General features: G+C 51.9%; 1 protein-coding gene across 1 annotated transcript in view; it reads right to left on the bottom strand.

The window, feature by feature from the left end:
* Positions 1–16,901, bottom strand: part of LOC140407437 (kinesin-like protein KIF28) — a 343,852-nt gene that overhangs the window by 156,911 nt on the left and 170,040 nt on the right. The window contains exons 17-18 of the mRNA XM_072494929.1: positions 9,694–9,844; positions 7,094–7,212 (exon numbers count right to left, since the gene is read on the bottom strand). Coding sequence (XP_072351030.1) covers positions 7,094–7,212; positions 9,694–9,844 — 270 coding nt within the window. The remainder of the gene's footprint in view (positions 1–7,093; positions 7,213–9,693; positions 9,845–16,901) is intronic.

Genomic DNA, 16,901 nt, shown 5'->3' with positions numbered 1-16,901 from the left:
GTCTGCCTTCCAGGATGCTGACTTCAGGGCGCAACTCAACGCCATCATCGACCAGCACCGCGACGTCTTCGAAGGCATGGGCACGCTCCCATATACTTACAAGATCCTACAAAGAACAAAGAACAAAGAAATGTACAGCACAGGAACAGGCCCTTCGGCCCTCCAAGCCCGTGCCGACCATGCTGCCCGACTAAACTACAATCTTCTACACTTCCTGGGTCGGTATCCCTCTATTCCCATCCTATTCATGTATTTGTCAAGATGCCCCTTAAATGTCACTATCGTCCCTGCTTCCACCACCTCCTCCGGTAGCGAGTTCCAGGCACCCACTACCCTCTGTGTAAAAAACTTGCCTCGTACATCTACTCTATACCTTGCCCCTCTCACCTTAAACCTATGCCCCTAGTAATTGACCCCTCTACCCCGGGGAAAAGCCTCTGACTATCCACTCTGTCTATGCCCCTCATAATTTTGTAGACCTCTACCAGGTCGCCCCTCAACCTCCTTCGTTCCAGTGAGAACAAACCGAGTTTATTCAACCGCTCCTCATAGCTAATGCCCTCCATACCAGGCAACATTCTGGTAAATCTCTTCTGCACCCTCTCTAAAGCCTCCACATCCTTCAGGTAGTGTGGCGACCAGAATTGAACACTATACTCCAAGTGTGGCCTAACTAAGGTTCTATACAGCTGCTACATGACTTGCCAATTCTTATACTCAATGCCCCGGCCAATGAAATCAAGCATGCCGTATGCCTTCTTGACTACCTTCTCCACCTGTGTTGCCCCTTTCAGTGACCTGTGGACCTGTACTCCTAGATCTCTCTGACTTTCAATACTCTTGAGGGTTCTACCATTCACTGTATATTCCCTACCTGCATTAGACCTTCCAAAATGCATTACCTCACATTTGTCCGGATTAAACTCCATCTGCCATCTCTCCGCCCAAGTCTCCAAACAATCTAAATCCTGCTGTATCCTCAGACAGTCCTCAGCGCGATCCGCAATTCCACCAACCTTTGTGTCGTCTGCAAACTTACTAATCAGACCAGTTACATTTTCCTCCAAATCATTTATATATACTACAAAGAGCAAAGGTCCCAGCACTGATCCCTGTGGAACACCACTGCTCACAGCCCTCCAATTAGAAAAGCATCCTTCCATTGCTACTCTCTGCCTTCTAGGACCCAGCCAGTTCTGTATCCACCTTGCCAGCTCACCCCTGATCCCGTGTGACTTCACCTTTTGTACTAGTCTACCATGAGGGACCTTGTCAAAGGCCTTACTGAAGTCCATATAGACTGCATCCACTGCCCTACCTGCATTAATCATCTTTGTGACCTCCTCGAAAAACTCTATCAAGTTAGTGAGACACGACCTCCCCTTCACAAAACCATGCTGCCTCTCACTAATACGTCCATTTGCTTCCAAATGGGAGTAGATCCTGTCTCGAAAAATTCTCTCCAGTAATTTCCCTACCACTGACGTAAGGCTCACCGGCCTGTAGTTCCCTGGATTATCCCTGCTACCCTTCTTAAACAGAGGAACAACATTGGCTATTCTCCAGTCCTCCGGGACATCACCTGAAGACAGTGAGGATCCAAAAATTTCTGTCAAGACCTCAGCAATTTCCTCTCCAGCCTCCTTCAGTATTCTGGGGTAGATCCCATCAGGCCCTGGGGACTTATCTGTCTTAATATTTTTTAAGACGCCCAACACCTCGTCTTTTTGGATCTCAATGTGACCCAGGCTATCTACACACCCTTCTCCAGACTCAACATCTACCAATTCCTTCTCTTTGGTGAATACTGATGCAAAATATTCATTTAGTACCTCACCCATTTCCTCTGGCTCCACAAATAGATTCCCTTGCCTATCCTTCAGTGGGCCAACCCTTTCCCTGGCTACCCTCTTGCTTTTTATGTACGTGTAAAAAGCCTTGGGATTTTCCTTAACCCTATTTGCCAATGACTTTTCGTGACCCCTTCTAGCCCTCCTGACTCCTTGCTTAAGCTCCTTCCTACTTTCCTTATATTCCACACAGGCTTCGTCTGTTCCCAGCCTTTTAGCCCTGACAAATGCCTCCTTTTTCTTTTTGACGAGGCCTACAATATCTCTCGTTATCCAAGGTTCCCGAAAATTGCTGTATTTATCCTTCTTCCTCACAGGAACATGCCGGTCCTGAATTCCTTTCAACTGACACTTGAAAGCCTCCCACATGTCAGATGTTGATTTGCCCTCAAACATCCGCCCCCAATCTAGGTTCTTCAGTTCCCGCCTAATATTGTTATAATTAGCCTTCCCCCAATTTAGCACATTCATCCTAGGACCACTCTTATCCTTGTCCACCAGCACTTTAAAACTTCCTGAATTGTGGTCACTGTTCCCGAAATGCTCCCCTACTGAAACTTCTACCACCTGGCCGGGCTCATTCCCCAATACCAGGTCCATTACCGCCCCTTCCCTAGTTGGACTGTCCACATATTGTTTTAAGAAGCCCTCCTGGATGCTGTTACAAACTCTGCCCCGTCTAAGCCCCTGGCACTAGGTGAGTCCCAGTCAATATTGGGGAAGTTGAAGTCTCCCATCACCACAACCCTGTTGTTTTTACTCTTTTCCAAAATCTGTCTACCTATCTGCTCCTCTATCTCCCGCTGGCTGTTGGGAGGCCTGTAGTAAACCCCCAACATTGTGACTGCACCCTTCTTATTCCTGATCTCTACCCATATAGCCTCACTGCCCTCTGAGGTGTCCTCCCGCAGTACAGCTGTGATATTCTCCCGAACCAGTAGCGCAACTCCGCCTCCCCTTTTACATCCCCCTCTATCCCGCCTGAAACATCTAAATCCTGGAACGTTTAGCTGCCAATCCTGCCCTTCCCTCAACCAGGTCTCTGTAATGGCAACAACATCATAGTTCCAAGTACTAATCCAAGCTCTAAGTTCATCTGCCTTACCCGTAATACTTCTTGCATTAAAACATATGCACTTCAGGCCACCAGACCCGCTGTGTTCAGCAACTTCTCCCTGTCTGTTCTGCCTCAGAGCCACACTGTCCCTATTCCCTAGTTCTCCCTCAATGCTCTCACCTTCTGACCTATTGCTCCCGTGCCCACCCCCCTGCCATACTAGTTTAAACCCTCCCGTGTGACACTAGCAAACCTCGCGGCCAGGATATTTATGCCTCTCCAGTTTAGATGCAACCCGTCCTTCTTATATAGGTCACACCTGCCCCGGAAGAGCTCCCAGTGGTCCAGATAACGGAAACCCTCCCTCCTACACCAGCTGTTTAGCCACGTGTTTAGCTGCTCTATCTTCCTATTTCTAGCCTCACTGGCACGTGGCACAGGGAGTAATCCCGCGATTACAACCCTAGAGGTCCTGTCTACTGAAACAGAATGCCACGCCTGTGGTGCATGCACCTCACAGAGTCCCAGCACCCCTCAAGTACCGCCTCAAGCAGCAGCTGCAGGACCTCCAAGACCAAGGAGTGATCTCCAGAGTTACGGAACCAACCGACTGGGTCAGTTCCATGGTGTGCGTAAAGAAGCCTTCCGGCGTGCTCAGAATCTGAATTGATCCAATGAATCTGAATCGCAATATAATGAGGGAGCACTACCCAATCCCGAAGCGCGAAGGGATCACATGCCAGATGGCTCGCGCCAAGCTCTTCACCAAACTTGACACCTCGAAAGGATTCTGGCAAATTCAACTAGACAGATCCAGCAGGAAACTGTGTACCTTTAACACCCCTTTTGGCAGATATTGTTACAACAGGATGCTGTTTGGGATCGTATCGGCGTCAGAAGTATTCCACAGGACCATGGAACAAATGACGGAAGGCATTGAAGGTGTTCGCGTCTATGTTGACAACATAATCATTTGGTCCACCACCCCGCAGGAGCATATCAGTCGCCTCCAGCGCATGTTCAAACGCATACGGGAGCAGGGCCTACGCCTCAACAGAGCCAAATGCTCCTTCGGCCAGATGGAACTCAAGTTCCTAGGGGACCACATCTCCCAGTTGGGTGTGCGGCCGGATGCAGACAAGGTGGCTGCCATCACAGCCATGAAAACACCAGAGGACAAGAAGGCGGTCCTCCAATTTCTGGACATAGTCAACTTCCTAGGGAAGTTCATCCCTAACCTCGCCTCTCATACCACAGCTCCCAGGAACCTGGTCAGGAAGACGACAGACTTCCAATGGCTTCCTGCCCACGAGAGCGAATGGACAGAACTTGAAACCAAACTTACCACGGCCCCAGTATTGGCCTTTTTTGATCCAGCGAAAGAGACAACAACTTCGACCGATGCCAGCCAATCTGGCATTGGGGCAGTGCTCCTGCAACGCGATGAGGCCTCATCATGGGCCCCGTTGCATATGCGTCACACGCCATGACCCCCACGGAACAGCGCTACGTGCAGATAGAAAAAGAGTGCCTGGGCCTGTTGACCGGTGTCGTCAAGTTTCATGATTATGTGTACGGCCTTCCCCAATTCACCGTCGAGACCGACCATTGCCCACTGGTCAATATAATACAGAAAGACTTGAACGACATGACGCCTCGCCTCCAGCGCATTCTGCTCAAACTCCGGCGATACGACTTTCAGCTCGTATACACCCCGGGCAAAGATCTGATCATAGCCGATGCTCTGTCCAGGGCAGTCAACACCCCGTGTGACCCAGCGGGATTTGTCTGCCAGGTTGACGCCCATGTGGCCTTCGTGGCCTCCAATCTACCGGCCACGGATGAACGCCTCGTCCAAATTCGCCGCGAGACTGCGGCTGACCCCCTGCTACAGCGTGTCATGTGCCACCTAACAAACGGGAGGCTCAAGGGCCAATGCCCGCAGTTCTACAACATCAGAGACAATCGGGCCGTGGTCGATGGTGTCCTCCAGAAGCTGGACCGCATTGTTATCCCGCACAGCATGCGCCAGCTTGTCTTGGAACAGCTACACGAGGGCCATCTTGGCATGGAGAAGTGCCGCCGACGGGCCCGAGAGGCTGTGTACTGGCCCGGCATCAATGACGACATCGCCAACACAGTGCTCAACTGCCCCACCTGTCAGCGGTTCCAGCTGGCCCAACCACGTGAGACCTTACAGCCCCATGAGTTGGTCACGTCCCCTTGGTCCAAGGTCAGCAGCGACCTGTTCCACCCGCTGGGCAGGGACTATGTTCTGATTGTAAACTATTTTACATACTACCCGGAGGTGGTATGTTTGCACGACATCACATCGTCTGCAGTCATCCGTGCCTGTAAGGACACCTTTGCTCGTCACGGCATCCAACTCACTGTGATGTCGGACAATGGCCCCTGCTTCACAAGCCAGGAATGGTCCAACTTTGCCAGGAGGTACAACTTTGTGCATGTGACATCCAGTCCCCTGTACCCCAATCCAATGGCAAAGCGGAGAAGGGCGTCCACATAGTCAAACGGCTCCTCTGCAAGGCTGCCGATGCAGGATCCGACTTCTACCTCGCCCTGCTGGCCTGTCGCTCGGCCCCGCTGTCCATTGGCCTGTTGCCAGCCCAGCTGCTCATGGATCGCACCCTGAGGACAACGGTGCCGTCCATTCACGTCCCACACCTCGACCACGTTCCGGTCCTTCAATGAATGCAACTGTCTCGGCAAACAGCACAAGGCGGCTCATGACTTCCATGCAGCTGATCTCCCTGCTCTGGCTCCAGGTGACAACGTCCGCATCGATCTTCCGGATGGTGGCTGGTCTGCAACTGCTGTGGTTCTTCAGCAGGTAGCTCCCCGCTCATTCCTGGTTCGTCTACCGGATGGTTCCATTCTGCGCCGTAATCGAAGTGCCCTCCGTCTCGTTCCACGCTCGCAACGTGATCCTCCGCCAGTGCCATGCCCTCCTGTTGTCCCTGACCTGGACTATGCGGAGATTCCGGTTACTGTGCATCCTCCTCACTCTGACGCAGTCCAGCCCGCTCCGCAGCCGGTGGCTCCTGACCCATCCTTGAGGCGGTCAACCAGAATTCGTCGCCCACCTCAGAGACTTAATTTATGAACTTTGTGCACTAATGGACTCTCTGGTCTGTTCCGTTCTTCCGGTTAATCGTTCAAGTGGTTTGTATATAGTGTTCACCTCGTTATTTGTGTGGGGCAGCCCAATCCTGCACATGCGCAGTTGGGCTGCGCCATCCTGCGCATGCGCGGGGAACGTCTCACGCACACCGGCCCCGCCGCGCGCGGAAGGAGGTAGGCCCGGGGTGGGGGGGGGGGGGGGGGGGAGAGGCCGGCCCGACGATCGGTGGGCCCCGATCGCAGGCCAGACCCCATCGGAGGCCACCCCGGTGAAGGAGACCTCACCCCTCCCACAGGCCACCCCCTCAGTGTTCCCGCAGAGTTCCCGCCGGCAGCGACCAGGATTGGACGGCGCCGGCGGGAACCTTTCGTGTTGTAGCGGCCGCTCGGCCCATCCGGCCGGAAAATCACCGCTCGCTGGTTCTCCGAGTGGCCCGGTGCGAATCGCGGGCCGCTGGTTTCCGGGGGGTGGGAGAATCGCGTGCGGGGGTCGGAGTGGTGTGGCGCGATTTGCGCGGCACCCTGGTGATTCTCCCGATCCGCGGGCGGGCCTGTGCCATGGGGGCACTCTACTCCTACGCGCCGGCCGTGTAAGCCTCCGCGATGGCTGGCGCGAAGGTGAACCCCACACGCTCATGAGCGGGGATGACGTCAGCAGCCGCCGATGCTCCCGCGCATGCGCGGACCCGCGCCGGCCGGCGGAGTCCCTTCGGCCCCGGCTGGTCCGGCGCCAAAGGCCTTCCACGCCAGCCGGCGGGGCGCAAACCACTCCGCCGCCGGCCTAGCCATTGGTTGGGGCGGCCCGACGCCGGAGCAGTTCCTGCCACTCCACTGCGCCGTTTCTGCCCGCCCCGCCGATTCCCGGAGAATCCCGCCCCGTGGACTCAGGAACATGCAATTAGTTGTGTCTTCCCAACCTATAGTTCTATTGTGGGCTGCTGAGGAGACTCCCTGGAGCTCCTCAGAAACGGTAGGATTATAAAAGCAAAGTCTTAACTACGGCCATAGGGGAGGTTGAATCATCGCAGGAAATGAGGAAATATACCTTGTTAAGTTCTTCACTTATTTGGTTTGCCTGAGCCACCATTGGCATGATTGCTGTGAAATCATGAAAGATTCTGGCCAAATTAGGATCCAGATTTTCCTCCTGTTTTTCACCGACTCCTAATAAGCACAAGAAAGAAAATTTGACGCCAAGAGATTAAAACCAGTTGTCAGTAGTTCCATGAACTAGCTACGAAAAAGAACAGGTGGAAAATAGCGAACTAGGGAGAATGTATATGTTGGAGCTAAGTGAAAGAAAAGTAATTAATAGTATCATACCAAAGTAGGTATGAACTAAATCATTTATTGGTTGTTCAATATTTCATCTAATTTTATTTCATTATCCAGATTGGGGAAAAATCACAATTAAGTAATACACTTGAAAATGAATATTTTCTTACTGCACACCTGAGCTATGTTGGGTCTTTTGTCTGTGAAGCATATTTTCCACAGACAATACTCTCACAAGAACATTGACAATGTGATTCTCCCTCCAGGAATGAGTACAAGAGCAACTTTAAATAAAAATTTGCACAGGGCAAAAACCATCCAGCCCACGGACATCAAAAATATTTAGTGGGTAGCTGTGCAGTGAATGTACTTAGCTCCTCCGATTCAGGATTAGCAATTTTTCACCTTTTCACTCAATAATTTCTTTCTGATGGCATGTAACATTTTCATAACTGTTTTAAATCAGCAATTAGATCCTTTAGCTTGGGCAATAAAGCAACAATCGCGTAAAATAACTTTAAAACTGGACACTAAAATTTATCCGACCAAGTGGTTTAAATGATGATGGTGAAGGTTCTGAGGAGGAGAAGCTTAGTCTGAGCAACCAGCATAATTTCATTGAGGTGTTTTGAGCAGGAAGGTCAATCCTTCATTGGTGCTCTGTTAGTTGATTTTTAAGGGATCTACTTCTGGAGTCAGGCTGACATTGTGGTCATCTCGCAGTACCACCTAACCCCATATCGCAGCTATTATTCTTCATTGGGGATGCTTTGGTCATGTTAAAATCAGTTTCCTGTAATGTACACAGGACCCCAATTGCCAGTTCATGACAGATCTAAGTAAAAACTGTACCATCCACTCTTCAACTAGTTTCATTGGCACTACAGCAGAAGGTTCACTGAAGAAAAGTAAGGTTTCAACCATTTTTTGTGGGCCAGGAGAAGCGGGAGTTCTGGTCACTCCAGCTCCAGACTTTCAAGAGGTAGCCACCATTTGCATTGGTGCTAATAACTCCAGGACTGTGAAGTGGAAGATTGTAGCCTTTCCAGAATTCATATTAACATCATAAGGCAGCGCCTGCTCTTTTTCACAGTTAACAAGTGTAATTTCAATCACTCACTAGCAGTACTCAGGCACTCTCATTTAGATAACCAGAGGCTGTTTGAAGATAATATTAATACAGGAAAATAAAAAGGAAATAAAGAACTTGTTATATTTGATTGCACGGTGGCACAGTCGTTAGCACTGTTGCCTCACAACATCAGGGACCTGGATTCAATTCCAGCTTCGGGTGACTGTCTGTGTGGAGTTTACACGTTCTCTTTGTGTGTGCGTGGGTTCCCTGCAGGTGCTCTTGTAGCCTCCCACAGTCCAAAGATGTGCAGGTTAGGTGGATTGGCTATGCTATATTGTCCCTCAGTGTTCAAAGATGTGCAGGTTAGGTGGGGTTATGGGGATAGTGCAGGATCGATGCAGACCTGATGGGCCAAATGGCCTCCTTCATCACTGTAGGGATTCTATAGGTGCGATTTAGCCATCGAGTTGCATCCGGCACGGATCTGGGCACGAGGGTGAATCGCACAAGATCCCCAATTCGGGCTTCCCACCATGCGCCGGGCCGGTTGCGAGTCACCTGACTTCCTCCACCTGGTACGATCTGGATCTCGCCCGACCTGCATATTTAAATGAGCCATACGTTGTATGCACCCGGGAGTCAATGGCCGCGCCTGCGAGATGTGTCCTGGGCACCATTTAGAACTGGGTTCCACAAAAGTGGACCAGGCATAACGGCATCTCGGGGGGTATCGCAGGCCATTAGAGACCCCCGGTTGGTCAGGGTAGTACCTGGTACTCCCCCTGGCACCCAGGCATGGCCAGCCTGGCAACCTAGCTGGCCAGGGTTTGGGCCCAGGGTGGGCCTTGCCCTTTGGAGGGGGATTTTTGGGCCTCAACGCGGTTGAGATGTTGAACAGGGAGTCCCAAAAGCAGGGGTACAGCCTTAAAGGGGGGGGGATCTAGAGATCATTCAAAATGGTGCCCCGATCAGTGAGGAGCCGTTCCTACAAGAAATCAACCAAAGTGTGGCTTTGGAGGGGAGAAACACCCTGAGACCAGAAAAAACTGCCAAGTGCTGCTGTAGCCGCCAAGAAACACCCCGCCAAATCTGCCCAAAAGCAGGCTTTCACTTTTGTCCGTTGAATCCTCTGATTCTATGACTCTATGAATACACCTGTAGATTGTAACCAGCTGCTTATTATTTTTGGCTTGCCATGATCAAGACCAGGAGTGTACAGCTAAAACTTTTTGCCCCTAAGCACTAGAAATACGTTCATTAGGTCAAACATTGTTAGAGTTAAAACTGAAACATACCTAGATTCACCTGTCCAAATCCTTCGATAGATGCCGATTCCGAAGCAAAAAATTCATAGCTGTATTTATGAATTTTATCCCTGCCACTTCGTTCATGTGGGAAACCCACATACAAGTAGAATGAACAGGATCCCATTATCACTCTGTCCTGCTGAGGCAGAAAACAGTTGTGTCTGTCATCATTTACTATACAAGTACATCATAGGACAGTGCAGGTCTTTGCAATCTTCAGGAGACAATCTTTGATTTATAGTGCAACTACATTTTTTTTTTAAATCAAGCACTTGTACATTTGTATATTGAGGAATATTTCCTTACGTGGTAGGTATGTTCAGAATTCCATATATCTGAGGTTACAAAAAAACTATCATAGAATAATTCAATGAAGATTGAAGCTAAATTTTTAGGTGACTATTTTGATGACTGATTGCACATTTTCTCTGAGCTTTGAATTGACAAAGTACCATTTGGCTTTCTTACAATTACAGTTAATGGCAGTCATCACTATCACAGAGTCTAGTGTAGTTCTGTTCCCAAGACTACATAAGTAATATGAAGTCAGAAGGTCGTGGATTCATGTTTCACTCCAGAGACTTAAACAAAAAAATCTAAGGTAGCACTCCCGTTCAGTATTGAGAGAGAATTGTACTGTCACTGTCATTTTTTAGATGATATGTTAACTCAAAGGCACTGTCTACTTTCTTGGGCAGATGTGAATGATGTGCATTATTTTAAAGAAGAGCAGCTTGACCCTAATTGTCATTCCTCCATCAATGTCAGAATGGAGGCAGGGGTTTAAAAATGATGGACGGTATCCAATTCTCGTATCCCATCCCTGTTCTAGGCGTGTGGGTTTTTAAATGGTGCCTGCTAATGATTCATTAGTGAGCCTTTCAGCTCAGCCAAGCATTCATAATGAGGCAATCTGGAGAAACAGATGTCTTGCCATCTGTTTATGTGGATACAGTCACAAGATGGCCTCATTAAGAATGCTTGGTTGAGCTACAAGATTCACTAATGGAATCAGTATCAGGGGCCTGTTTACATAGATTTGCTTTATGAAGTTATAAAAAGTTATTCTTTCTTTGATTTATTTTTTTCAATATCTGTCTGTATTATTTTAACAAGATTATGAGATATTAAGTGAGGTAAAGCTTCTTTTACTGATGCTTTGAATGCCTCTGTCTGATTGATATTTTTCTAAAGTTGCAAAAGTAGCATTTTATCAAGGAGATTTTTGAACGGGTGTTTATTTTATTTTTTAAATTACCACTTTTTTTATATGGCACATTGGTTCTGTTGATGTTGCATACTGATGCGTAGGCATAGAAGGTGAAAGGGGACAAGGAACGGTCATGGGGGTATGAGGGTCATGGAAGGGCATGGGAGATATGAGGGGGCATAGAGTGGTGTTGGAAGGCAGTGTGGTGTGAGGACTAGAGGAACTAATTGGCGTTCATACAACTGGACCAAAATCCCAGTGAAGCAATGTGGGCCCTGTCGTGTTGGGTGTTCTGGTCTACAAATAGGTCAACACGGCTGGAGATGGTGTAACTCTATTTTATTAACAACTCAACTGTAATAACAGATTGTAACTTTGGGTACGTGCATTACCAGCTTATCTGTGGACCCTGTCCTATCACTATCTAGGTGAGGCACTCAGCACATGGTGACTGTCTGAAAGGCAGGCTGTGAGCTCTGTGCTCTGAGCTGGCTGCTGCTAGGAAGGGACTGACCTCTGGTGTCCCCTGTGTTTATAGTGCGTGTGCTCTCACTGGTGATTGGCTGCGATGTCTTGTATGCTGGTTGGTCCTCCTGTATATCCATCAGTCAGTGTGTGTGTGATTGCACCATGATATGCTGATGTATATCATGACATCCCTCCTTTTCGCAAAGAATATGTGCCTACATGAGAATAAATAAAGTGTAGTGAGTGTGTCTGATCATGTGTGTGCATTATTTACATCAATATGTATCAATATGTATCAATAGGTGCCAGGTGCAGAAACTAACTATGTTACACCAAGAACGAAACAAATGCTATTAACAAACGATGAAAAACTCTTAAACAGTACGGCAGAACAAGTCAGTGAGTCCAATAGTGCAAGGTTTATAAATCAAGTCTTTGGGGTGGGCGACGGATTCGGGTTGACCGCCTCAAGGGTGGTTCAGGATCCACCGGCTGAGGAATGGGCTGGGCCACGGTCGAGTGAGGAGGAGGCAGGGTATCCGGAAGCTCAATAAAGTCCATGTCAGGGACAACAGGAGGGCGTGGCACCGGTGCAGAATTTCATAGCGAGCGTGGAACCAGATCAAGGGCACGCCGATTGCGACGGCGAATGGAGCCATCAGGCAAACAAACCAGAAACGAGCGGGGAGACACCTGTCTAAGAACCTCAGCGGTTGCCGACCAGCCACCCTCCGGAAGATGTATGCGGACATGATCTCCAGGCACCAGGGCAGGAAGATCAGTCGCCCGAGCATCATGAGCCGCCTTGTGCTGCTCACGCTCTTGTTGCATCCGCCGAAGTACCGGAGCATGGTCGAGGTCTGGGACGTGAATGGACGGTACAGTGGTCCTGAGGGTGCGACCCATAAGCAGTTGGGCCGGCAATAGGCCCGTGGACAGTGGGGCCGAGCGATCGGCCACGAGGCAGAAGTCAGATCCTGCATCAGCAGCCTTGCAGAGGAGCCTTTTAACGATGTGGACGCCCTTCTCTGCTTTGCCATTTGGCTGAGGGTGCAGGGGACTGGACGTCATGTGTGCAAAGTTATATGCACTAGCGAAGGAAGACCATTCCTGACTCGCGAAGCAGGGGCCATTGTCTGACATCACGGTGAGCGGAATGCCGTAGCGAGCAAAGGTCTCTTTGCAGGCCCGGATGACAGCCGATGACGTGGTTTTGTGCAGGCGTATGACCTCTGGATAGCTGGAAAAGTAGTTGATGATGATGATGTAGTCCCTGCCGAGCGCATGGAACTGGTCCTCACCCACCTTTGACCAGGGGGACGTGACCAACTCATGGGGCTGAAGGGTCTCACGTGGTTGTGACGGCTGGAACCGCTGACAGGTGGGGCAATTGAGCACAGTGTTGGCAATGTCCTCATTTATTCCCGGCCAGTATACAGCCTCTCGGGCCCTCCGTCGGCACTTCTCAACGCCGAGATGGCCTTCGTGCAGCTGTTCTAAGACAAGCCGGTGCATGCTGTGTGGGATCACGATGCGGTCCAGCTTCAGGAGGACACCATCCACGACTGCCAAGTCGTCCCGAATGTTGTAAAACTGTGGGCATTGTTCCTTGAGCCACCCGTCCGTCATGTGGCGCATCACACGTTGCAGAAGGGGGTCAGCCGCAGTCTCACGGCGAATGTGGGCAAGGCGTTCGTCAGTGGCCGGCAGATTGGCAGAAGTGAAGGCTACATGTGCGTAGACTTGGCAAACGAACCCCTCTGGGTCGGACGGAGTGTCGACTGCCCTGGACAGAGCGTCTGCTATGATCAGGTCCTTACCTGGGGTGTATACAAGTTGGAAGTCGTACCTCCGGAGTTTGAGCAGAATGCGCTGGAGGCGAGGGGTCATGTCATTAAGGTCCTTTTGGATGATGCCAACCAGCGGGCAATGGTCAGTCTCCACAGTGAACTGGGGAAGGCCATACACATAGTCGTGGAACTGGTCAATGCCAGTCAACAGGCCTAGGCACTCCTTCTCAATTTGCGCATAGCGCTGCTCTGTGGGGGTCATGGCACGTGACGCATAGGCGATAGGGGCCCATGATGAGGCATCATCTCGTTGCAGGAGGACCGCCCCAATGCCGGATTGGCTGACGTCAGTCGAGATCTTCGTCTCCCTTGCAGGATCGAAGAACGCCAGTATCGGGGCGGTGGTGAGCTTGACTTTGAGCTCCTCCCATTCACGCTGGTGGGTGGGAAGCCACTGGAATTCAGTTGTCTTCCTGACAAGGTGCCGGAGAGCTGTGGTGTGGGAAGCGAGGTTAGGGATGAATTTTCCCAGGAAGTTGACCATTCCTAGAAAGCGTAGCACCACCTTCTTGTCTGTCGGCTTCTGCATATCCGTGATGGCTGCCACCTTGTCGGCATCCGGCCGCACCCCCAACCGGGAGATGTGGGGCGTCATTCTCCGACCCCCCGCCGGGTCGGAGAATGGCCGTTGGCCGCCGTGAATCCCGCCCCCGACCCCGCCGAAGTCTCTGCTCCCGGAGATTGGGCGGGGGCGGGAATCCGGCCGCGCCGGTTGGCGGGACCCCCCGCTGGATTCTCCGGCCCGGATGGGCCGAAGTCCCACCCAGGAATTGCCTGTCCCGCCGACGTAAATCAAACCTGGTATTTACCGGCGGGACCAGGCGGCGTGGGCGGGCTCCGGGGTCCTGGGGGGGGCGCGGGGCGATCTGACCCCGGGGGGTGCCCCCACGGTGGCCTGGCCCGCGATCGGGGCCCACCGATCCGCGGGCGGGCCTGTGCCGTGGGGGCACTCTTTCCCTTCCGCCTCCGCCACGGCCTCCACCATGGCGGAGGCGGAAGAGACTCTCACCACTGCGCATGCGCGGGAAACTGACAGCGGCCGCTGACGCTCCCGCGCATGCGCTGGGAAACTGACAGCGGCCGCTGACGCTCCCGCGAATGCGCCGCATTTCCGTGCCAGCTGGCGGGGAAACAAACGCCATTTCCGTCAGCTAGCGGGGCGGAAATCCCTCCGGCGTCGGCCTAGCCCCTCAATGTTGGGGCTAGGCCGCCAAAGATGCGGAGCCTTCCGCACCTTTGGGCCGGCGCGATGCCCGTCTGATTGGCGCCGGCTTTGGCGCCAGTCAGCGGACATCCCGCCGTTGGGGGAGAATTTCGCCCCAGGTCCCCCAAGAACTTGAGCTCGGTTTGGCCAAAAGAACATTTGGCTCTGTTAAGGCGCAGGCCCTGGCCCCATATCCATTGAAAGACGCGTTGGAGGCGACTGATTTGCTCCTGCAGTGTGGTAGACCAAATAATAATATCGTCCACATAGACGCGCATGCCTTCGATGCCCTTCATCATCTGTTCCATGATGCGATGGAAAACTTCAGAGGCCGATATGATTCCAGATGGCATCCTATTGTAGCAGTATCTGCAAATGGAGTGTTGAAGGTGCACAGCTTCCTGCTGGACTGATCCAATTGAATCTGCCAGAAGCCCTTTGAGGCATCAAGCTTGGTGAATATTTTTGCCCGAGCCATCTCGCACGTGATCTCCTCACGTTTGGGTATCGGGTAATGTTCCCTCATTATATTGCGATTTAAGTCTTTCGGGTCAATACAGATCCGGAGCTCGCCAGAAGGCTTCTTGACGCACACCATGGAGCTGACCCATGCAGTTGGCTCCGTCACCCGGGAAAACACTCCTTGGTCTTCAAGGTCCTGCAGCTGCTGCTTGAGGCGGTCCTTGAGGGGTGCTGGGACTCTGTGAGGTGCATGAACTACCGGGGTGGCATCCTGTTTGAGCAGGATTTTGTATGCGTAGGGCAGTGTACCCATACCCTCGAAGGCATCCTGGATGTGAGAGAGGATTGAGTTTAGTTGCGCCCTGAATTCCGCATCTCGGAAGTCAGACGTGCATTCTGGAGAGAGAGAGAGTACTCGCTGAATGAGGTGGAGGAGTTTGTGCGCCAGTGCGCCTAGCAGAGAGTCCTTTGAAGAGCCCACAATCTCGAAGGGTAGGATGGCTTTACGCGAGTTGTGCGTCACCTCGAGTTGGCACGACCCCGTGGCGGGGATGACGTTGCCATTATAGTCGACCAGTTGACAGATGGATGGAAGAATTGCTGGTTTGACCCTCAGGGTTTAAAATGCTGACCATGCGAGGAGATTTGCAGAAGCACCACTGTCCAGGCGGAATGTGATCTGGGATCGGTTGACCGTCAGGGTGGCACACCACTCATCGTCCGGATCAATGCTGTGCACCGACAGCGGCTGGTGCGTTCGACTCGGGGACAGATTGTTCCTGTTGATGACAGCAATGCGGAAAGGCTCCCTGTCCTCAGTGTCACTGGTCTGTATGATGTCAGGATCGGACTCGGTGAACATGGGTAGAATTGCCTGAACATTTCTGCGAGGCTGGTTAAACTGTTGCGAGTTGGCAGGCTGGGCTGCTCGACAGCAGGCAGCATAGTGACCAAGCCTGCCACAGAGTAGGCATTGTCGCGCTTTGGCCGGACATTGCCGCTTTAAATGGGCGGAGCCACAGTTGCCGCATGTCTTGACGTCAGTGCGTTCGTTGCGCCACCGCGCATGCGCGGTGCAGTCTTGCGTAGTGCGCGCCTGCGCATCGCGTTCCTCCGCGTCGACGTCCCCTCTTTTGGCGCGTACAAGTGCGGGAGGCCTCGGAAAGCGCGCAAAATGGCTGCCCTCCTCCGGGCCGGGGGCCGGGAGGTGCTCGATCGTCTGGACCCGCTCCGCCCCGTGGGGCCCCCGCCGCGCCGTTTCAGCCGCCCGGATGTGTGAGCACCGGCTGGTGGCGTTCCCATGCAGGACGCAGGTCTCGATAGCCGTCGCTAGGGTGAGTTGCTTGATTCCAAGGAGCTGCTGGCGCAGGGGTGTCCCACATGACCCCGAAAACTATCTGGTCGTGTATCATGGAGTCAGAGGTGGGCCCATAGCCGCAGGACTGCGCGAGGATGCGGAGGCGCGTTAAATAAGACTGGAAAGGTTCGTCCTTACCCTGCAGGCGCTGCTGGAACGGGTTGTTCTCCATGCTGCAGGATGGCAGATTGCTGATAAGTTGCAGGTAGGTTTCACAGGGGCTAGTATGCTTTCACTCCTGGAACCATGTCGTGTTGGGTGTTCTGGTCTACAAACAGGTCAACACGGCTGGAGATGGTGTAACTCTATTTCCTTAACAACTCAACTGTAATAACATACTGTAACTTTGGGTACGTGCATTACCAGCTTATCTGTGGACCCTGTCCTATCACTATCTAGGTGAGGCACTCAGCACATGGTGAATGTCTGAGAGGCAGGCTGTGAGCTCTGTGCTCTGAGCTGGCTGCTGCTAGGAAGGGGCTGACCTCTGGTGTACCCTGTGTTTATAGTGCGTGTGCTCTCACTGGTGATTGGCTGCGATGTTGTGTATGCTGGTTGGTCCTACTGTCTGTCCACCAGTGTGTCAGTGTGTGTGTGATTGCACCAATGATATGCTGATGTATATCATGACAGGCCCTCTAACCA

The sequence above is a fragment of the Scyliorhinus torazame genome, chromosome 2, assembly GCF_047496885.1.
Source record: "Scyliorhinus torazame isolate Kashiwa2021f chromosome 2, sScyTor2.1, whole genome shotgun sequence".
Taxonomy (NCBI): Eukaryota; Metazoa; Chordata; class Chondrichthyes; order Carcharhiniformes; family Scyliorhinidae; genus Scyliorhinus; species Scyliorhinus torazame.
The sequence above is the reverse complement of the archived record's forward strand: the minus strand, read 5'-3'. Positions and strand labels throughout refer to the sequence as shown.